Here is a 22,943-nt window from a genome sequence, read left to right on the forward strand (position 1 = left end):
CTAATCCGACAAGTTCAAATTATAACGAGTTGGACAGGTTACATTTCATAGGCTAAATATGCCACATATATGAAAGATAACATTGTGGTGGCCGGTGGGTTATTGACAGGCCATCCCTTCCACTATATCACCAAAATCTCCAATTATTTCTTTCTTGTTGAGAATAAGTAAGGTCAAATTTTCAATTTTCCTAATTTCAAAATCAACATATGTTCCAGGAAAAATAAATCAATGCATGAATATATATGGTAATATTCTACCCCTTTTAGTTTCTATCCTTAAGGTCATCTTTTCTATTGCATCCTTTATATCCTCTTAATGTCTTACTCCTATTTGTTTTCTTTTTTCGCTTCATACTTGTCAGGATTGGAAGAAAAGGAAAGCCAAGTCTATGAACATGGTAGCTTTGCCCTCAAAGACATGCCATGATACAAACACAAGCACACACTCTCCAATTCAGCATCTCAACTTCTTGTAGTAGCTGAAAAGAGAGAATCACACAGATATATGTGAAAAGTTAATCTGACTTAAGATACTATAAAACTCGTTTCCATTGAGAAGTCTTTACACACATACACACACATAGAGGAGAATAAGAAGACACAAATGTGTAATGTCTCAAAACTTAACTGACCACAATAAGCACCTTGTTAGATTACCTTTCAAACTTTGAAAATGCTGCAAACTGAAAGCACTAAGCTCAAAAGGCTTCTCATTTTTCCAGTTTTTTAATTCCTTTCTCTTCATACTGCAGAGGAGGAGGAACTGGAATCGATGGCTAAATGCCAAAAGACAAAACATTTCCTTTCTTATTGATCTAGCTAACCAAGAAATTAACTTTGCAATCTGAAACAAGATAACTAGAGCCATTTTGTCTAATACATCGTCTTTAATCATGAGAAACCTCACAGGACTATCCTATGTTTATGCCACCCCTCGCTTCCTTTTTATTTTCTCTTCTTTTCTCCTAGAAAAGCCTGTCTTGTCCCAAAAAGAGAACTAGGAACAAGACAATTGGAAGGGTGGAAAAGAATCGTCAACAAATATCTTATACATACACCTCTTCACATAGACCATCGTCCTTAATTGGCACTAAATGTTTCAAACTCTCTGTGCGAAGAATCAAAATAAGGATGGAAATGCTGAACTGCTTCAAGGTATAAAGGCGTCTGCATCTCAATCAAGCGGGAGACCTGCAAAAAAAGAATCTTCCATTCAACAAAATGTCTCATCATGTATGAAGAAAAGCAATACCAATTAACAGACATGTCGTACACGATAAAATCGGAAACTGGTAATAAACAGTATAGCTGTCTAAAATCCTGTATTTGGTGTTTTACTTATATTTGTGCTATTTCAGTTTGAATTTTTCCATTTTATGCTTTGTAACCACGCAAACCAAACTGAACTGTGATTAATTCAGTTTGTTTCTTTTTCTCAGTTTGGATCTTGCATTTATTTTTTCACTTCGGATCTGCTGTAAACTTTTATTTATTTTTTGGACTCCATTTAGGCCTATCTATTTCACATGGTAAACTGGGAACAGTAAACTGTTGTATCAGCTTTTTTTTCAAACTATTGAAATGTAAAGGATGAAGAGGAACGCTAAACTATGAAAAAGATCAAGAGAGATGCCAATGGAGTTATTTACAACTTCGAAATGCCTAAAGAACTTCCACCATCTAAAGATGGTAAACAGGAAACTAAAAATTCCAGTTTTGGTCATTTCTTTCAGTTAACACGATAATGCACACCCCTAAGTTGTCTCATTCTTGTTTTTTTTGGGTGGTGGATGTATCAAGTGGAGCACTTTCGCGGGCAGAGAAGAGTAATAGGTTGCTGGTTTTACATCTGAGTCAAAGTTTCTATTGTTGATGCTACTGTTCTCTACTTGTTTATGCGAAGAGCTCCGCTAATCCTCTTCCCTTCCAAATGTCTTTGAGGTTGTTTGTGGCTCGAAAACAATCAGAAAGCAGCCAAGCTGCCAACCAACCAGACGGTGACAATAATAGTCATAAGTCCTGAGGTTCTATTGCTGGTCGTATCACAATTTTCCTTTTCCTTATACGGAGTATCCTTAGGGGGTAAACCTTGTTCTATAACTTTCGGGACCATGTGGTGAAGAGGACTACCAAGAGAGTTGCTAATTAGATTCTCCTTGGGTGTTCGAAAAGCATTAATTCCAAGAGGCTTGACAAATGGACTCCCCTAAAGGGCTCACAAGACTCTCAAATCACGCCATTCAAGCACTAGCCATCATTATTACTCTGTTTGAAATCATAAGGAATAACAGAGAAGGTTGAACTGGTGATGCGTGCTCTTTTCAGATCGAGAGGTGTTAACAGAGTTTGGAGGGGTATTTAAAGAGTTGGGAACTAGTTTGTTTCTCAAAGGGAGTCTGGACAATCTACAGTGTAATATCTTTCATCACTCGTGAAATGGTTGCGACAATTTGTCAGAGATCGCAATATCCTTTGTTAGGTGCATTTTCAGAAGGGAATTCCACACAGATTTTCATTGTTTTAAAAAATATAAACTAGACATAGGCCAATGCTCCTGTAGTCCTACCGACTTGGTGAACTCAGTTCACGACCTCCACTTTTCTTTTCCAATTTCCCTCTTCACCTCCTGTGCTACTAACAAATTACTTTTTTCTGATAAGACGATCAAGCAATTACCAGGCTATGATAGTATTGGATAATAGCTTGAATCCCCAGTAGACAATGAAGTGATGCAATAATAGCACCTCAGAGCACAGTTGCAAAGTTTTCATCATCAGTAGGAAAAGAAGAAAAGTTTAAAAAAAAAAAAAAAAGTAGTACTCTAATCATATGCCGATAAGCAACCAGCATTATGGAGTGCTAGTTATCAACTGCATTTCTTTTCCTTTTGAACAAGTAAAACGAATGATGTATCCAAGGCTGAAAATCCAACTACAACAAAATTTATAAGGAGAAATCCAGGAAGTTTCAGAAGGGTTAAGGGTTAAACCCAAGAGCTTTGTCCGACATGACATGCAATGTGAGAAACTTTTTCCAAGTTCTATTTCCTCAACAATCAGATGTTCACAATTGTCCCTATAAACTTTCTCCTAATTGAGGCTGACAGCTGAAGAAACTGAGGCCGAGAATCAACTGGATAAGAAAATAGAGGCATATCAATGAAAATCACTTACAGCTCGTCGAAATGCAAACTTCTCCTCTTGACCAGATAGCATGGAAGTAATGCCAGATGGAGCACCTCCTGAACTAACACTGCCTTCAGCTAAAACATCTCGCCGGAGCTTCGTACCTTCCATCTCTGTCTCAAACTGGAAACTGGACAAATAGCACGCTGACCTCAATTGAACTGAATCCTTTTACTAAATCTTAAAATTTATTCCTGTAAATTGTAATGGAACTACATCGAAATACCCTAGGTAACTGCTTTTTAGTGTTTAGTGTTGGTGCATCCGCAATCTGCATGGTGTAATGCAGCTGCCTAGAATGTTTCTTGAATCAACTCATGCATGGAGAGATCCTAAATATAGTTGTATCAACAACAACAAACCCAGTGAAATCCCACAAGTGGGGTCTGGGGAGGGTAAAGTGTACGCAAACCTTAACCCTACCTTATGACGGTAGAGAGGTTGTTTTCGAGAAGACCCTCGGCTCAAAAGAAGTGAAAATGAAGCAATAAATAGACAGCAACAACAACAAGGCAATTAGACATGGGCGCAAATGGAGATACGTGCAATAACAGATGTATAAGAATTTCGACACTTTGTTGGAGGTTCTACTTGGAACATAATCAGTGCGTACGCACCCCAAGCAGGCTTAGATGAGGAAGTCAAGAGGCGTTTCTGGGAGGATTTGGATGAGATGGTGCGTGGTATCCTGCATACCGAGAAGCTTTTCATAGGAGGAGATTTCAATGGCCATATTGGAGCCACGTCTGGGGGGTATGATGTGGCTTCGGTTTTGGAGATAAAAACAGAGGAGGAACTTCTTTGCTGGACTTTGCTAGAGCGTTTGATTTGGTGATAGCAAACTCGAGTTTTCCGAATAAGGTGGAACACTTGGTCACCTTCCGGAGTTCGGTGGCCAAGACCCAAATTGATTATATACTCTGCAAGAAGTTCGATAGAGGTCTTTGCACGGATTGGAAGGTCATCCCAAGTGAGAACCTCACGACCCTTCATAGGCTCCTGGTCATGGACCTTGAGATCACAAGGAAGAGGAAGAAGAGGGCGGTGTATAGCCAACCTAGGATCAAGTGGGGAGCCTTGACGGAAGCCAAAGTGCAGGAGTTGCGGGTTAAGTTGCTGACTATGGGGGCTTGGAGGAGTAGTGGGGATGCAAGCGCTATGTGGACCACAACTGTGTTGTGCATTAAGGAAGCTGCTAGAGAGGTAGTAGGGATCTCGAAGGGCTACTATGATGGTCAAACAGAAAACTGGTAGTGGAATAGAGAGGTGCAAGGAAAAGTGGAAACCAAGAAAGCGGCGTATTTGAAGCTAGTGGAAAGTGTAAACGAGGAGGAGAAGAGAGGGAATAGGGAGCGGTATAAGTTGGCTAAGAAGGAGGCGAGATTAGCATTTACCGCGACCAAGACTGCAACTTTTGGTCGTTTGAATGAAGAACTCGAGGGCCGAGGTGGGTATAAAAGGTTATTCAGGTTAGCCAAGGCGAGGGAATGGAGGCTCGTGACTTGGACCAAGTGAAAATGCATCAATGACGAAGAAGTTAGAGTTTTGTTAGATGAGGGGCTTATCCGTCGGAAATGGAAGACCTACTTCTATAGTCTCTTGAACAAGGAGGGGGACAGGAACATTGTACTGGGTGATTTGGAACTTTCTGAGAGTCGTTGTAACATTGGGTATTGTACTGGGTGATTTGGAACTCTCTCAGAGTTGAGGAGGTTGAGGGGGCCATGCGTAAGATGAGCAGGGGCAAAGTGACCGGGCAAGATGAAATCGCAATGGAGTTTTGGAAGAGTGCGGGCAAAGCGGGCTTGGTGTGGCTCACTAGGTTATTTAATGTCATTTTTAGAACGAGAAGATGCCCGAAGAACGGAGGTGGAGCACGATGGTTCCTTTATAAAAAAACAAGGGTGAAACTGTGGGAGAAATTAAAAAATAGTCAGATTTACAAGTGGTCATTCAAAAATAGCAACAGTTTCAAAAGTAATCGAAACTTAACCATTTTTCATGTAAAGATAAATCTGAACGAAAATATTGTTCAAAATCCGGAAAAATACTCTAGTATAATATACCGGTCCAGCATAATATACGGGAGATTGGAGGACCGGTGCTCCAATCTCCAGTATATTATACTGGAACTTTTCGCGTGTTGGAGTTCCAGCATAATATGTTGGAAGTTCATACACAGGTGCACCGAAATTATGCTGGAATTTTCTGTGTTGCAGCAAAATAGTGGCTATTTTTCAATGACTTTGCAAACGCTGGCTATTTTTGAATGATCAGTCCGAAAACTAGCTAGCCCTTGCTATTTTTACAGAAACTATCAGGGTATCAAGCTGCTTAACCATACTATGAAAGTTTGAGAGAGGGTGGCAGCGCTAAGGGTGAGGAGAAGTGTGTCTATTTTAGAGAACCAGTTCGGGTTTATGCCGGGGCGTTCAACTACAGAGGTCATTCACCTTGTTAGGAGATTGATGGAGCAGTATAGGGAGAGAAAGAGGGACTTGCATATGGTGTTCATCGACTTAGAAAAGGCGTACGATAAAGTCCCGAGGGAGGTTTTGTGGAGATGTTTGGAGGCTAGAGGTGTACTTGTTGCCTACATTAGGGTGATTAAGGACATGTATGATGGAGTAAAGACCCGAGTGAGGACAGTGGGAGAGGACTCAGACCATTTTCCGGTCATGATGGGGTTGCACCAGGGGTGGACATTCCGCCCTTTTTTGTTTGTCGTGGCGATAGGCATACTGACGCGCCACATCCAAGGGGGAGGTGCGATTGTGCAATGTTATTTGCAGATAATATTGTATTGATTGACGAGACGTGAGGCGGTGTGACGCGAGGTTAGAGGTGTGGAGGCAGGCCCTAGAATTTAAAGGTTTCAAATTGAGCGGGACCAAGACAGAATACTTGGAGTGTAAGTTCAGTGGTGAGACTCAGGGAGGGGAAGGGGAGGTGAGGCTAGACTCGCAAGTCATCCCTAGGAAGTGAAGTTTTAAGTACCTTAGGTCTATTATAAAGGAGGATAGGGAGATTGATGAAAATGTCAAACATCGTATTGAGGGCGGGATGGATGAAATGGAGACTCGAATCCGGTGTTTTGTGTGACAAAAAGGTGCTACCAAAACATAAAGGTAAGTTCTACAGAGTGGTGGTCAGACCGACTATGTTGTATGGGGCCGAGTGTTGGCCAGTTAAGAGCGCCCACGTCCAGAAATGAAGGTAGCAGAGATGAGAATGTTGAGATAAATGTGCGGGCACACCAAGTTAGATAGGATTAGAAATGAGGTTATTCGCGACAAGGTGGGTGTGGCCCCTATTGAGGACAAGATGCGAGAAGCGAAGCTTAGGTGTTTAGACATGTGAGGAGGAGAAACACAGACACCCCAGTGAGGAGGCGTGAGAGGTTGACATTGGAGGATCTACGGAGAGGTAGAGGTAGGCCGAAGAAGAAGTGGGGAGAGGTGATTAGGCACGACATGGCGAAGCTTCAGTTGACCGAGGACATGACCCTTGATAGGAAGGTATGGAGGCCAAGGATTAGGGTAGTAGGGTAGGTGGTCTAAATTGTTCATACTGGTAATATTAGCACGCACTCTCGCATTTTGTTGGTATTAGGTTTTTATGACTACCTGTCGGCTTTTTTCATTTTGGTCATCTTAATATCTTGTTGTTTTCTATGCTGCTTTTACATGGCTTCTTGGTATTGTCTCTTCTCGTCTGTCTTTTCATTAATGTGGTGCTTATGCTTTCCTGCGCCGAGGGTCTATTGGAAACAACCTCTCTATCTTCACAAGGTAGGGGTAAGGTCTGCATACACGCTATTGTTGTTGTTGTTGTTGTTGATTAACATTATCTAGGATATATAATTTCTCACCGCAACAGAATGACCATTCTATCTAGTGATGCAAAAACATACATAACAAAAGGTATACAAGATAACAAATTAGGCCACCATCTTAGCAGACCAGAAGATATAGGAGAGTAAAACTGTAAAGCAATATAACACACCTTTCCAAATCAAAAAGTGTTCCTTCTTCTGTTCCTTGAAATAGATCCTCTACTGAAGAGTCAGCAGCGCAATATAGGCAGCAATGATGATTGTACAATTCATCGATGAGGGTGATAAACCTTCTTGCCTGAGAAGTAGAAAAATTGTATCCAACACTAACATCAAAAATAGCCCCCCCCCCCCCCCCACCCACCCACCCACACACAGAAGCATGACCGTAGAAGTACTAATATCTCAAAAAGAAATAGCACTAAGATCTTAATCTGTTTTACATTAGTTAGCATGTTTACAGATAGAATATTGAAGATGTTACCTTGTCACGGATACGCATGCTCATACTAGGAATATCAGAAATGAAAACAGTGTGATAGTTTTTAGCCACTGCAATGTAATCTGCTGCTCCAAGCTGAAAATGTCCACACATTAGGTTAAATAAGCACTCCGTTACGAGGTCAAAGTTAAAGATACAGTCTTGTTCTTGTTCATTGACGAAGAGGTGAAAAAATTTTGGCAAAACAGAAATGCAACATGAAATACAAATTCAAGGTCAAGCTGACTACTACCATACTTTATCTAAATTTAAACGGCCTTAGATCTAGGACATCACTGAACTTCTATTTATTGGCGCGACTTTTTGTCTCCTCTATAGTTCTAGAGTTGTTTAAGTCCAGGTTAAATGGAATTACACGAAAACCGTCAAAGCATATGAAAGCAAACTTCCAGAACTCTACAGCTAACTATAGACATAATCAGAGGTTAAAAACAAGTTGAATCCTCTATCCAGCCCAGAATTAATGATTAGGGTATCCACCAAAAACCTGAAAGACGAGCCAAAAGCCTCCAGAAAAGAAATGACAAGTTCTACAGTCAGTAACATCGGTAATCGAGTACAGCAGTATAGATAGTTCAGTGTCCTCTTATCCTTTATTTTTTTGTAAGAACATCTAATTTGCTTAAAATTTGGCTTCTTTTGCACCTATTCTTTTAATCTTGTCCAGGCCATGGTTATTATTTTTGACAAATCCGTAGATCATTTACTCAGTAAGCTGCTTGCTTATCTGCGGGTCCAGGCACCAAACCCAGCTGAGTAGAGCCTAAGCTGGCTCTTATGTGTTTTCAGTTCATCTGTCAAATTACTAACTTAAATTAAGATTAATTTTTTCAAATGCAGTCAAAAACGGAATAGATCTGTATAATAATATATGGAGCTTTAGCAGGGAATGTTATCGTTACGCGTGAAACAATTTTCAATGAATTTCACGAATATCTTAATCACATGGATTAAAAAATTTAATCACAATTCATGTCACCACAAGCTAGCTTAAGTTACAGTATAATTAAAAGCTCATCACATTATATAAGTAGAATACAAGTAAATTTTGATTCATAAATATTTTTTTAAGATGGAATAAGGCGTCCACTCCTACTTACATGACAGACTGTAATATCAAATGGCTAACCCAGATCTTATTTCAATATTCAAATGGAAGTCAAGAAGCTTGACAAGTGCTTATATCTGACTGATATAAATAAGAGTGTATTAACCATGAAGAGAAATGGAAAAAGCACAAATAAATAGATAAGAATAAATCTCTCTAATTCACAGTTCGTTTTTTCTCCAGTATAAGCAAGTTATACAGAGAAAAGAAAGGAAAATTCTGACTGACAAGAGCATAGTACCGGCCGACCACAGAGATATTCAAAGGTGAACCGTGCCACCCCATTGCAGCTCTCAGGAACTTCCAATATTCTGATAGAAAGCAAAGGATTATGATATGACAGATTCAAGGGCTCTTTCTGACTTGGAAAAGATCAAGGGTTAATTAAAAATACCTTCCAAACATCACAGGAATAGTCTGTGAAGTGATGCTTCCTCTGGCCTCTTTACTGATCTTATTCCAAATATCCTCAAATTCTCGTTTAGTGTTGCTATTAAGAGGCCAAATGTAGTGGACCTGCAAATTAGTCTCCCTTAGTAATCCATGATGTACAAAGTTATATTAGATCAATCTTAATCGTTCAGCCTTTTTTTGGTAGATTTGGCATTGGTTTACACTAAATTCTTCATGTTTCTTCTCATAAGTCCTACTCCCCAACCTTGGAGACATGTGGCTTCTTAAGGGTGACAAGAGAGAGGCTTGCTTTTACTTTTTACAATTGGATTTATTTATCAGATTAGACAGGAGACAAATCGCAAATATATCATATCGAGTTTGATAATTAGGGAATAGAAACAGGTAAATTTCATTAAATCTTGCCTGGTCTATAGATCTCTGAGCAATAAGGCGGCGATAATCAACTTCACTTCCTATTAGAACTGTTTCACAATGCTTCTCAAGGTTTTTTAGTAGCTTCTGAAAGATCTCCTTTTGCATACCATCCTGAATAACAAAGAAATGTCACAAATAAATACTTTTATCAAAAAACAAAAAGTCACAAGTAATATAACAATGTTTCAAGCACTTTGAATCAGAGACTGCCATTATATTCATCTTCCAAGTTCCAAGTCAAAACTTGCAACAAAATCACGCGAGGCGAGTTAGAAAATGCAAATGGAATACTTTTTGAGAGTGAAAAAGAATACTGCGTTGCTTTTCCAGAAGAAATACTTTAAATGCACCTGGTTTAAATCCGTTGGAGCACGATTACTGGTTGCCACCAGAACAGTTCCAGTACTCAACAATCTACTAAGAATTCCAGATAATGCCACAATAGCAAAAACATCAACTGTCTGTCACCACACAAAAAAGGTAATCTTCAGTCTGATTCATTTTGCAACACATGACCCCAGCATAAATAGGTTGCTACAACTTTTTCAAAAGTATTGCCAACTTAATGTTGTAATTCCACAAAATAAATAGAGAAGAAGATTGAGACGGCTCTAGCAAATAATGCAGACTTCCAGATATACTGGATGGTGTATTTTTAACAATAACAAAAACAGATTGAATGAGACAAAATATAATACTGAAGCTGAGGTTTACTGTAGCTAACTTCTTATTCTTTTCTTTGGATCGACTGTATCTGATAAAAATCATAACGGCAGCTCCTGAAGATGTGAAGTTGGCAAAAACCTAGTTCGTTTCTCGTACTTTAAGTTCAGTAACAATATAATGTGTGGTGGTAAGGTCAGAAAAGTTCCGGTAAACAAAATCTAACCATGTTTACCTGTATTTCATCAAAGCAAAGGATGCTAGCACCTCTCCTACGACCTGCCTGGTTAACAAGAAACTTGTCAGCTACGTCCAAAAGAATGTTTTTCATCTGCACCTCTTGCTTATATCTTTCTTCAGCAGCTATCCATTCTTTAACTTTTGAATCAAAAGGAAGATTCATGACCCAACCAGAAATACTTGACTGCAGAGACTTTTGTTCCATCTGAGTCTTCCAAATTTTATGCATATGTTCATTAATTTCAAGCATAGCCTGGCAATTGCAACATTTGGAAAAAATCAGTAAGTACAGTAGATGACAACTCTTGTGATCACAGAGCAGAGTGATTGGATTGTTTGACCATTTCAAGTATTGAAGTGCATGACATAGGCAGATTAACATGAGTACATATAGAAAAACCCACACATAATGCTTTGGCCATTCAATAAGCATGCTTCATACAGGTTTCAATCCTGATGTTTCTTGAAAACAGAGAGAACTTGGCGAACTACTCGAGACTCGAGAGTAATCAGATATAGACCAGATGATTCTTTTGCTTCAGGAACCCATACTAGCGTGGCCCATATTATGCCGACCAACTTCATGCCAGCAACAATGATTGAAAAATCAAGATCTTTTATGACTCTTAAGATAATTTCATTACAGAAGCAACGTGGTGGACCAGAAGATATATACAAATCCAGTAGCCCATGCAGGTACCAAAAGGGTTTTAATGTTTCATGCGTCAACTCCAATATGCTTTACCTCATATCACATCGAACTCTTACTCATTCATCCTTCCCAGACAAATGTACTTTTCTTGCTGATTATTACTGCACCACCTCACATAAAGATCTAGGAGATTTTCCTATTAAGCAGCTATTTGTTATCAGCATCAGACAACTACCAGTTATTTTCTTTTCGCATCAAAACAATGTCGGTCAACTACATGTCATCTACCTGTGGTTTTTGGATAGACAGTTAGTCTTGCGTTGCAAGTTGTCAAGCTTGACCTGTGAAATTTTGCTTATAGACACTAGTGAGGAAGTGCAATTCAGGATAAGACAGACTAAAATGTTTTAGAAAACTGAGATGAAAGTTTCTCATAGCATATATTGAACCTGACAAGTATTTGGATGAAATGGCCCTGAGAGCGTGGAACGATAGGGCTCATATAGCCGGCCCCAACTAATTTGGTTTGATGAGTAGTTGATCAATTGATTGATTGATGTGTAGAATGTGACAAATCAAGTCAAAATATAAATCCAAACAAGCACTCGCCTCGTGAAAGTGAAACCTTCTTCGATGTTTCACAATTCCATCACTGGCCTTATAAAACATATCCATAAGCATTGTCTTCCCTACATGATGTCCAATATATAGTCAGATTTACTTATGTCTGCAAGTAAAACATGGCTGATACTGATCGTGAATAGAAGCTAACACCTAAAACATTTACTGGTGGCAAATGTTCATCATAATGGAAAATGAGGATGAGACGAATTTGTACAGCATGTATGAACTACCATGCAACATATATAAACAGGAAGCAATTGTACCACTCCCAACATTGCCATATAGGTATAGTCCTTTTGGGGCTGGAGGAGCAGCAGGACGGCGACCGACTAGTGAGTCTAACTTCTTCTCGCGATTAAGATATGAAACCCATTTCCCGACTCCCTCTTCTACATCTTCAGCTTTCCTGAGTCAAAAAGATAATGGTAATTAAACCACTGACAGTGAAGAAGAAGGAAATGAATTTTTACTTTATACTAATGGCAGTGACATACTTTCTTTTTTTTATTCTTTAAATTAGTAAAAATTCTGTTAAATCACTCAGATACATACATTGTCCATATCTTTCACAATGCTCTTCCTCCACCAAAAGTTTAAATTTCTTTTAAAAGAATAACTTGAAGGACCACAATGATGGTATATATGAGTGATGAATGTGTAAACATTGTTATTTCTTTTGAATAGGATATATGCAACAAGGAAATTCATTACACAATAAACAGTCTAAAAAAATAAACTGGACCAACTCAATTAGAAAAGAGAATGTGATAAACCACCAATCAATGCATTCGAAGTATCAAGAAGTAAGATCACCTTATCCCTTTAATTCCTTGATGGATCTCTTTGAGAACCAAAACAATTTCTCTCACTTTGTTTAGAAAAACAAACCTGCTTTATTTAAAGTGAAGAAACTATGACCAACAAAAACTATTGCATGGAAAGCATTTCCATAAGAATGTTGAAAATGCACACTCACCGAGACATCCACCTTTGGAAAATATTGCGAGATTTGTTTATTGGTGTAAATGCACCTTGTTGTTTGGCCTCAGCTTCCTCCGTAAGAAGCTTACGCCTCTGATTTTCCCTATTATCCTCCCACTGTGCAAGTTTTGCCTAAAAATGGAAATAAAAAACAAAGCCTTAGGACGACACTGAATCGATGACTTCAATTAAGTTTGTTATCACTATATAAAACTCACATGATATTCCTCCATGTCCTTTTCATATTGCACCAACCTTCCAAGAAGATTTTCTAGTTCAGAAGCAACTTTTTCCTGGTAAGGATCATGCTGCAGTTTCCCCTGATCAACAAGACTCCTATAATGTGCAAGTAGTCCTGAAAAAGGGAGCAGCATTACTTTGAAATATAGAACAAGTAAGAAAGATCGACGAGAAGAGTAAAGCAACCAGCCAAACTGGCGCACAGTTTTTTTTCTATTTAGTCATGTATTCATTAAATATCAACATGGAGCACAGTTCAGACTCAAGTCTCCACAATTCTCATTATGCATACATGTAATATGAATTAGATGAATCTTGCTTCGAACATAGTAGTTGCTATGAGTAATAATCGAGAAAAAGAAGCGGTTATAGACTTGACCAAAATATTTCAGCAGGAAATATAGTATGAAATATTTTATCAGGAAGAGCAATATGTTCTAGATTTCTCTTATCATTTATTTGGCAATATAAGGAATCTATGCACAAGATACTTATAGACGTTACACTTGCCAAATAATAGCTAAAAGTGTTAATGTCTTGTGCTGGGTTTTTCTAGTTGTTAAGCAAAATACCAATGTGTCATTTGTCAAGGTATAACTTATAATGGCATTCCGTTAACTATTCATCAACTTAAAGGGGGAAAAGCTAAATAGATAGCTGAAGCTAACTGGAGGAGCAGATCCAATTCACACTCAAATTTTAACCAAGAATAAAATTTTAAGAGTTTTCAACTTCCTCAAGCATTGCACGTCCACAATCTTAGTGTTCTAACTTCTAAGAACTTCATTCACGGTTTTGTCAAGGTATGATAGGGAGGGAAAAGAGAAAAGGAAGACGCAATCCAACCATGAAAACTGCCTTGTTCACATAGAGAACTGAGCTTTCTGCTAGTGACTTGTGAATGGAACTCCATACTCTCAAGCATTAGCATCTCCAACGTTCAATGATAAGCTGAGGTTTAAAGCAATGAGTCATAATTTCGAGAACACGTGTAGGCGCATTATATAAACCTAATCTAGGTGGCACACAAGGATGTGGCCTAGTGGTCAGTGAAGTGGGGAAGCATAAATACACAAGGTGAGGAGAGTTACCTGGTAGCTGTGCTGGTTGGCCTAGTAGGTACCTAGTGGAGTAGTCGAGTTGCGCCGCAAACTGGCCTAGACACCACCGTCATAATGTTTTTCAAAAAAGCCTAATATTCGTGACATAAAAATGGGAATTGGCTAAGAAAAGCAAGTGAATTTCCCTCTTACACCCTAAAATATACCGATTTATCTTTCCCCAGCTCTAGCTCAATTTGATTGGAAGTGAAGTGAACTCACATTAGATTGATGAAAAAGTAGTAGATTTCATTTAATTACAGTATGTAACTTTAAATAATCCTACAACAAACTTTTGGTCCAATTCTCATCAGATCCTATAAATCATCAATAATTGTTACACAGACACCTGAATTCAAAGCTTATTCACTAGAAAATGGAAAGAAAGAAGAAAGAATTAGGGGAAGGGACTGACCAGGATTGTTGGAGGGAGAAGGGGAATTGCAGTAAAAGCGAAGAGCATTATTATTACTGCTGCTGCTGCTGCTGCTGCGGAATTTGGAGGATCTGTGAGACAATCCAAGAGAAAGAAAAACAGAAAGCTTTCTCATTTGCACGAAACGGAGAAGCAGCGTGTGGAGAATGAGGTTCGTTAGAAAAGTGCGCCAAATGCGTAGTAGAGAAGAGAGGAAAGAAAAGGACAGACGTGGCCATACGAGGGTCCAATCGTTTTTGTCTATTCAATCACATTAGCTAGTTTCTACTTTTGGTAATACAAATGCTTAATATACGAATTTCACTTCATTAATCAATAATCACCACTCCGCACTTCTTACATTTTAATATGTATAATTTATTTATAGTAATACAACAATAATACTACAAATTTTCTTATTAAAGGTTTGGAGATATATTGTCAAAATTAGAGAAGTAATTTTATCATTTTAAATTAGTAATGTTCGTTTTATTTTTATTTTATCCAACATAAAAGTAAATTGTAAATCTATGCATAAATTATGAGGTCGTTTGGTAGGGTGCATTAGAGAAAATAATGCATGCATTTAGCTATGTGTATTAGCAATACCTTGTTTGGTACATTTTTTTAATTTATGTATAACTAATACAAGCATTAGTTATACTCCCTGTTTGGTATTATCCTATGTATAGCTAATGCATAGCAAACTTAGCAATATCAAAGGTATTAACACTTGCATTAGCATGGTTAAAGATAAAACTATCCTTAAAGTCCCTTAAAGCTAAAGAATATGGAGGGCATTTTTATAAATAACTAATTTTCTTAAAAATTATGCAATGCATTTTAATTTTTAATACACCACACCAAAACAAATGGATAAGAAATAATCTCTGTGTAGCTAATACTTGCATTACTAACTCATGCATTACTAATTTTGTATTACTTATATACCTTATTCAACATTATTCTTACACACCCTACCAAACGACCCCTTGTATTTAGTAATACACTAGTCTTTGGGTACGCGCGTGCGCTTGTATTATGTGTCAATAATAATAATTTTTTTAGAATTATATGAATAATATCCAAAATATGTGTTTGCGTTATAAAATAAAACTTATTGAAAAATTGTGTCTTCCTAAAACTGATAAACATTAATCAGTTTTAGGAATTCGGGTGAGTGGTTCTTACTTCAGTTTATTTCGGTACGTGCTTCATCATACAAATATATTGTAGTATAATAACTATACTATATATTCCATCGTTACGTAACGACGGATTTAACGATATGATACTATAAAATTTAAGTATCAATTAAAACAAACATCGTATTTAAAGTAACAGTAGAATACAATACAATCGGTAACAACCATCCAAAGTTGTTAGTCTCGTCTAGCAACATGTTCTGTATAAAGTGATACTATACAGAAATTTTAGTAAAAGAATCCTAGTTCTAGAGCATTAATTGTTGCGCAAATTTTGGAAGAAGAATCCTAAATCTAAAGTGAGCGTAATTGCTTGGATACTATTTGTTAGCCATATTGATTAAAGTTACCCACTTATTACGTGTTTGGCACAATTTTGGTAAAAGAATTCTAAGTCAGAATTGACATTAATTCCTGGTTCAATTTCAAAAATTTGGTTTATATTTACATATTACAATTTTATCCAACATAAAATATACTTACGAAGGGCAAAAAAGGCGAACGACATTTCGCTAAGGGCATTCGTGCTTTTAATATAGTTATACTTTCATTGTTTTTTTAAAAGTGATGCGTAAACGCATATGGGAAACCAAATAATCACAAGTTTTATTCCAAAAACTAAACCTTGTATTAATTATTCAATATTTGCATTAGTGATGTATTATGAAAACATTAGTCAAGCATACTTCATGATTATTTTCTCGTATACAAACGAACTTGTATTGTAAAATAATGGTGTATGTATTAACAATAATAATGCATAACACGCAAAAGAAAGAGTGTCATTTATATATCATTCATTCAGTTCATATTCTTATTTATTATCTCTGCCTACAAACTTTTGTTACGAAAGAATGATAAAAATAATATACTCCTATTAGCGAAAGACACAAAATCATATACTCCTATTAGCGTTTCTCGCCATTGATGACATCTAACTAGATGAATCATTTGCCCTCCAAAACAAAGCTATTCGGTTCACTTCACAAACCCATCAGCAAGAAACGAGCAGCAGAGCAAAACTGCTTATCTCTCCTCCAACTCTGCAATTCTCTTCCAAAATTCCTTCAACTCCAATCCCATATCTTCAAATTGGGCCTACAAAATAACCCACTTGTCCTCACTAAATTCACCTCCATTTCCTCTGACCTCAACGCCATTACCTATGCTTCATCATTTATTTTCTCCCCATATGTCGAACCCCATTTCTTTGATGTCTTTCTTTTCAACACCATTATCAGAAGTTACGCTGTAACTAGTGATTTAAAGCATAATGCTTTGTGTTTGTATGGTAAAATGTTAAGTTATGGTATTTGGCCTAATAAATTTACGTACCCTTTTGTTCTTAAGGCTTGTGCTGGTATTGGTGAGTTGAAATTAGGCCACATTGTTCATGGGTCAGTGGTGAAACTTGGGTTTCATGATGATTCTCATGTTTTGAATACTATGGTTCACATGTACTGTAGTTGTGGTGGTGGGATTGAGTACGGGCGGAAGATGTTTGATGAAATGCCTAAATGGAATTCAGTAGGGTGGAGTGCTATGATAGGTGGTTATGTGAGATGGGGTTTGTCTAGTGAGGCTGTAGAGTTGTTTAGAGAAATGCAGGTTGCTAGGGTAGCACCCGATGAAGTTACGATGGTTTGTTTGTTGTCTGCGTGTACGGACTTGGGTGCACTTGAGCTAGGGAAGTGGCTCGAGGCATATATAAAGAGGGAGAACGTTCCGAAGAGTGCTGTTCTTTGGAATGCTTTAATTGACATGTTTGCGAAATGTGGTGATGTTGATAAAGCTTTGAGTTTGTTCAGGAGCATGAGTCAAAGGAATATTGTTTCTTGGACTTCTGTAATAGATGGTATGGCGATGCATGGCCGGGGAGCTGAGGCTGTTTCATTATTTGAGGAGATGAAGAAAGATGGGGTTGTACCTGATGATGTTTCCTTTATTGGGTTGCTTACTGCCTGTAGCCATTCGGGTTTAGTTGAGCAAGGTAAGGGATACTTTTATTCGATGACAAAGGAATTCGGGATTTCACCAAAGATAGAACACTATGGATGCATGGTTGATCTGTTATGCAGAGCTGGACTTGTTCAAGAAGCATTGGATTTTGTTCAGAGAATGCCCATTAAACCAAACCCAGTAATTTGGAGAACACTTATTACTGCTTGTCGTGCTCATGGTGAACTGAAGCTTGGTGAAAAAATAACAAAAGAGTTGATAAAACATGAACCTACGCATGACTCTAATTACGTACTACTTTCTAACATTTATGCAAAAATGTTTTCTTGGGAGAAGAAGACCATGATTAGGGAAGTTATGGTGAAAAAGGGAATGAGAAAGGTTCCAGGGAGCACTATGATTGAGCTGTACAATGAAATCTATGAATTTGTGGCAGGAGATAAAAGTCATAGCGAGTACAAGATTATTTTTCAGATGGTGGATGATATTGGGAAGGAGATTAGCAGAGCTGGATATATTGCTTCAACATCAGAAGTGCTACTTGATATTGATGAAGAAGATAAAGAGGGTGCTTTAAATAGGCATAGCGAAAAGCTTGCTATTGCATTTGCCCTTATGAAGACACCTCCCGGAACTCCTATCCGAATTGTGAAAAACTTACGAGTCTGTGAAGATTGCCACTCTGCGACTAAATTCATTTCGAAGACTTACAAGCGAGAAATATTGGTCAGGGACAGGAACCGATTTCACCGCTTTATAGATGGGATTTGCTCATGTAAAGACTTCTGGTAGCGTTATGTACATGACGTTCAATAGCAGTCCTGGCAAGTCAGGAGTTTCTTTGCCATGAGCATTGATAGCTGAGCGGCTTATCCAATATGCATGATCTTCTTGCATAAACGCCGGAACTAGAAGTATCATGCTATAAAAGAAGATATTTTGGGACGTCTAAAATCCAGAGAACCTGGGGGACATTATCTTCTTTGCTTCACCTGTGAGTTCCGTTGTATCTCTACGTGGAGGCATTGTTTGGGTGGAACACGTAACGATGGCATGGTTGGCTTCCTTAAACTTCGTCATGAAGGCAGGTATGCTCAATTGGTTGTCTTTGAATTGTGGCATGACATCAATCCTGAGCAAAAGTGATGAATGCATGAGCCGTTTACAATTGATAAAACAAAAAAATGCCCATAACAATATTTGAAGTATACGTAATAAATTTATCTTAATTCATAAAGATGCTTTGAGAAGGGGGAACTTGGCGCAACAATAAGAGTTGGTGTCATGTGATCAGGATGTCACTGGTTCAAGCCGTGGAAACAGCCTCTTACAGAAATATAAGGTAAGATTGCACGTAATAAACTGTAATAGACTCGATGTTGTTCGGACCCTGCCAAAGCAGGAGCTTTGTCATTGCGCTGCCCCTCAAAAAGATGCTTTGTGCTGTGAGATGTTGTATTTGGAAATGCTTTTGATTCCTAAATCGTAACAGAAGAAAATTCAGGAACTTGATCCTCGGTTTTCTGTAAACACATGATATGACCTAAACCATTCTAGTTTGTTTGATGAAGTAAATGACTATCAAAGCTGTACATTCTTGCATTGGAAATGATTTAAGATCGTGATATACAACAAATACGATTTCTTTTTCCATGTTTAAAAAAGTAGGACCAATAAAATAGGTGCCATTGGCTGACATACATTTCTTTCTTCCACGTTCAATCCACTGCCCTAACTTGATGGTTATGCAGCAGATACTGAATTAGCTTATCGTCTATAACTTCAGTAAAATCTCATATTTTCTTTAAAATTAAAAGAAAGATGCATTATATTTGTTAAAAGCACATACTACAGTTTACTCAATTAAGTCAAATCCGAGAAAAAGGATAGAATAGAGAAAGGAAAGTGACGAGAATAGTCTTCTTTGTATAATGTACATTGGGCTACTCCAACAAGATAATATTATTTTTTTTACAAGTGTAATTGTCGAAGAAACCCCAGTTTGGATCATTCTATGTTGCATCAAGTTACTAGGATCCAATAAAAACATTTGATTATCAAAGTTAACCGTCCATCAATCACATTGCAGATACCCAGTCAAGTCATAAGATGGACTAGACTCCACAATGCCGTGTTACTTCAATTGTTCACAAACAATAAGTGACTAAGGTAGTAAATTCAGCAAAAAAAAGAAGTTGTAAACTTCGGTGTAAAAGTTGGCAATATTTGTGGCTTAAAGTTTTAACTTTAATGCAAGAATCATCACTTCAACTGCATTAAAGTGTGTTAACAGAGGAAAACGATAAAAGTATCCCCATAAAGGTAAGATTCCCATGAACTTATGGCGGATTTCCTCTTTCTTCAAAACTTTAACGTGCAGCAGAAAACTATCTCAATAGGTTGCAAGAACAGATCTGAAATTGCAAATGGCATCAATATGAACTCAATCCACTAGAGAGAGAAGACCACCTCGGGTAACAAATTGAAATTAGAATATGCAGAACAAAGCAAGCTAACTCTGTATATCACTTGGGACATCCAAGTGTGACACAATATACATTTTAGAATATGCAAATTGGGATCTGGCTTCATTCTTTGTTCATGTCGCTTCATATAAATCTGTGTCATTCCAATATTATATAAAAATAAAAATATCAACAAAAATAATAATTTCTCTAATAGTAGAACTTCTCTTAACTTAGCAAACATCATATCTAAGTTAGTCGGGCTAGTAAGGTTTGATTAACCACAGACTAAAAAAAATGTTCTCATCTGCATTTACAGAGGTCTGCTACCTCAACTGTACCTAATCCAAAGAGGAAAAAGGGGAATAACTTGTTGAATTCAAGTTGCCTCTCATTACATAACTTGCTATTTCCCCTAAAGGCTCCACTCAAACACTGCATCGTTACTTGCCTTTGCAGCTAGAACCAGAGAACAAAAATAGCTAGCACGCATACAGAGGGGAGGAAGAGGAAAAATGAAAATCTTGTAGCAGAATATAGAAACAGCTATTGAGCTATCTAAAATATTAACACTAACCATAATATATGAATTTAATTTGCAGTCAAAGCTGCTAAGACCTTTGAATATCCCAAAAATCCTATATATGAAAAAAGAAAAGTTAATTTATCAAAAAACAGTAACAGATCATCCAGCCAACATACCTAAAAACCAAGATCCATCCATCCAAGAGCAAAAGCCATCCCCCCCCCCAAAAAAAAAAAAATACTATTTCATGCTATGCAAAACTAAGTTAATAACTTCATACCCTTTTGTCAATAAAACCAAATTCTTCAAACAAAACCTTCAAATCAGTCCTGTGAATCACCCTTTTTTCCTGATCCACTCTGTTCTCTCTCTGTTAACAATATCCCACTTTCCTCATCTTCTTGCTGAGACTTCTTCTCTACTTCATTTGCTTTCAATGCTTGCAATTTCTGATGATTATAATAAGCAACTCCCAAGAATGCTAATCCATACCCAATCAAGTTCACTGGAGTTACAGTATCCTTAATCACTGACCAAGAAAATGCAATTAGCAGCCAATCTTTAACCACTCCACCAATATTCATTGTCAAAGCTGAAGTCTTTCCCACTACCAAGAATACAGCCAAGTTCAATGCAAATGCACACAATGAATTACTACCAAATATCACAAAATCAAATTTGAAAGAGTTACTTGCTCTCAAAATTGGAAGCTCCACAAATATCCAAGGAATTGACAAGAAAACCAAACAACTAGGAGCAACATAGTATAAAGTAGCTATAGGGTTAAAACTAATTCCCTTTGAATTCAACAAGATTTGGACCATAACCAACCTAGTTGCTTCAACCAAAACAGCTAGCAACTGAAGCAAAACACCCCAAGAATCATATTTTGCTTCACCATAAGCAGCAATAGCAATACCAACTGAAATAGCCAGCATGTTACACATAGTTGAATTCTTGAAAGTATCTTTTTTAAATAAGATTCCAATCGTGTAAACAGCAACTGGCATAAGGGCTTTGAGCATTTGGATGAACGAAACAGAGAGGTAAATATAAGCAGAATTTGAGAGCCAGAGGGACAGAGAGTAAAGTGCACCAATGGGGAGTACGCATGTAAAGTACACGTGGCGGGACAAGGTTACAGGTTCGACAAAGTTAAGGATACGTACGAGGAAGAAAGCTAGTGATGAACAAAAGGCCATGTGAATCATTGTAAGGGAAATAGGGAAAGGCCAGTTGTAGAGTTTTTTGTCAAGAATGTATTTGTTGTATACAATTACAGAGGAAGAGAGGAGGATCCAGATTCCTAAGTAGGTGTAGGAAACAATTATCTTCTTCATTACTCCGCCGGAGAGGGTGGCGCCACCTTTGCCCGTCATGGTGGCGGTTGACGGCGGAGGAGGTGGTGGTGGGAAAAAGAGGAGGGTGGTGAGAGTTAACAGAGAGATTTGGGCTGTGTATAGAGTTTGAGAAGATGGGGAAAAAGTGAAGGACTTAGATTTTATGTAGAAGTCTTGTTTTGCTCTTCGAGTTCAATTCTAATTACGGTAAATGTTATTTAATAGAATTAGGATTTAGGATACTTAAAAACAATTACCAAGATAGCTATATGCTACATTACATTATTACATTGAGTCTGTAAAAGTCTTTTCTATTTTTAAAAAATTACACGTGTTTTTTGAACTAATACTTCGATGTTTACTAGGAATTGGGGACCATAGTATACCTTGTAGTTCTGAGTTTATTTCTTCTAGTAAAATTAATATTATACAGTAAAGTGATCTTTATCTCGGAAAGAAAAGGTAGGAATGACAGTTAAAAAGTACAACTCAAAGAGGAAAATCAGTTTATACCTTTTATTATAAACAAAAACGGGAGAAGAATATTGAAAAGGGGTTGGTCGAGATGGAACGAGTCCATTAAATAAATTTAATACAGTGAAGACAACATTCAAATAGAGGAGAGTGGTGGGAGTTATACAGAGTTTGGACTGTGTTTTTGAGGGGATGAGAAAAAGTGAAGAATTTAGATTTTATGTAGAAGTCTTAGTCTAGGTGGTGATGTGGATAATAGTGGTGTATGGTTTAATGGAAATTGGCAGAGTCATAGTTTTGATTGTTTCCCTGTTCTTGTGTGGGATTTCTTTTTTCTTTCTGGGATTTAAAGATGAATCTGGAATGAGAGAATAATCCTTAGGAGTCAACGTTAATGTATTTTGAGTTTAATTCTAGTTATGAGCAATGTAATCTGAAATATAATTTCATCGTGGTATCGGATTGAATCATCAGTTCATCCTGCATCATGTAGGTACAGGTTTTTGACTTCCACTAAGTAGGGACTTTAATTTCCATCCAAAGATAAGATATGGTCTCGTAGCTCTAACCTTGACTTGTCGACTCATTGCCCAAAT

General features: G+C 37.6%; 3 protein-coding genes across 9 annotated transcripts; 1 reads left to right on the top strand and 2 right to left on the bottom strand.

Annotated features, from left to right (window-relative positions):
- Positions 1-508: 508 nt before the first annotated feature.
- LOC107800058 (uncharacterized) lies at positions 509-14,605 on the bottom strand. 7 transcript variants are annotated; one of them, XM_016623202.2, is made up of 16 exons: positions 14,379-14,571; positions 13,955-14,055; positions 13,710-13,814; positions 12,842-12,978; positions 12,619-12,755; positions 11,906-12,048; positions 11,628-11,707; positions 10,362-10,619; positions 9,814-9,924; positions 9,452-9,574; positions 9,027-9,148; positions 8,874-8,943; positions 7,507-7,599; positions 7,193-7,320; positions 3,176-3,317; positions 509-1,193 (listed from the first exon to the last, which is right to left on the bottom strand). In XM_016623202.2, exons 3-16 carry the CDS (start codon positions 13,792-13,794, stop codon positions 1,083-1,085), a joined length of 1,740 nt encoding a protein of 579 aa, XP_016478688.1. In that variant the 5' UTR covers positions 13,795-13,814; positions 13,955-14,055; positions 14,379-14,571; the 3' UTR covers positions 509-1,082. The 7 variants fall into 7 exon arrangements, with proteins under 7 accessions (XP_016478688.1, XP_016478689.1, XP_016478685.1 ...); XM_016623203.2 differs by having other exon boundaries at positions 13,955-14,020; positions 14,379-14,502; XM_016623199.2 differs by lacking the exon at positions 13,710-13,814 and having other exon boundaries at positions 13,955-14,020; positions 14,379-14,600.
- A 1,811-nt stretch (positions 14,606-16,416) lies between these two features.
- LOC107800050 (pentatricopeptide repeat-containing protein At5g66520-like) lies at positions 16,417-19,144 on the top strand. Its single transcript, XM_075219216.1, has 2 exons — positions 16,417-18,630; positions 18,781-19,144. Exon 1 carries the CDS (start codon positions 16,526-16,528, stop codon positions 18,332-18,334), a length of 1,809 nt encoding a protein of 602 aa, XP_075075317.1. The 5' UTR covers positions 16,417-16,525; the 3' UTR covers positions 18,335-18,630; positions 18,781-19,144.
- A 1,610-nt stretch (positions 19,145-20,754) lies between these two features.
- On the bottom strand, positions 20,755-22,058 carry LOC107800057 (putative sugar phosphate/phosphate translocator At4g32390). Its single transcript, XM_016623198.2, has one exon. The coding sequence runs from the start codon at positions 21,910-21,912 to the stop codon at positions 20,857-20,859; it is 1,056 nt and encodes a 351-aa protein (XP_016478684.1). The 5' UTR covers positions 21,913-22,058; the 3' UTR covers positions 20,755-20,856.
- Between the last annotated feature and the right edge of the window lie 885 nt (positions 22,059-22,943).

The sequence above is a fragment of the Nicotiana tabacum genome, chromosome 8, assembly GCF_000715075.1.
Source record: "Nicotiana tabacum cultivar K326 chromosome 8, ASM71507v2, whole genome shotgun sequence".
In the NCBI taxonomy this organism is placed as follows: domain Eukaryota; kingdom Viridiplantae; phylum Streptophyta; class Magnoliopsida; order Solanales; family Solanaceae; genus Nicotiana; species Nicotiana tabacum.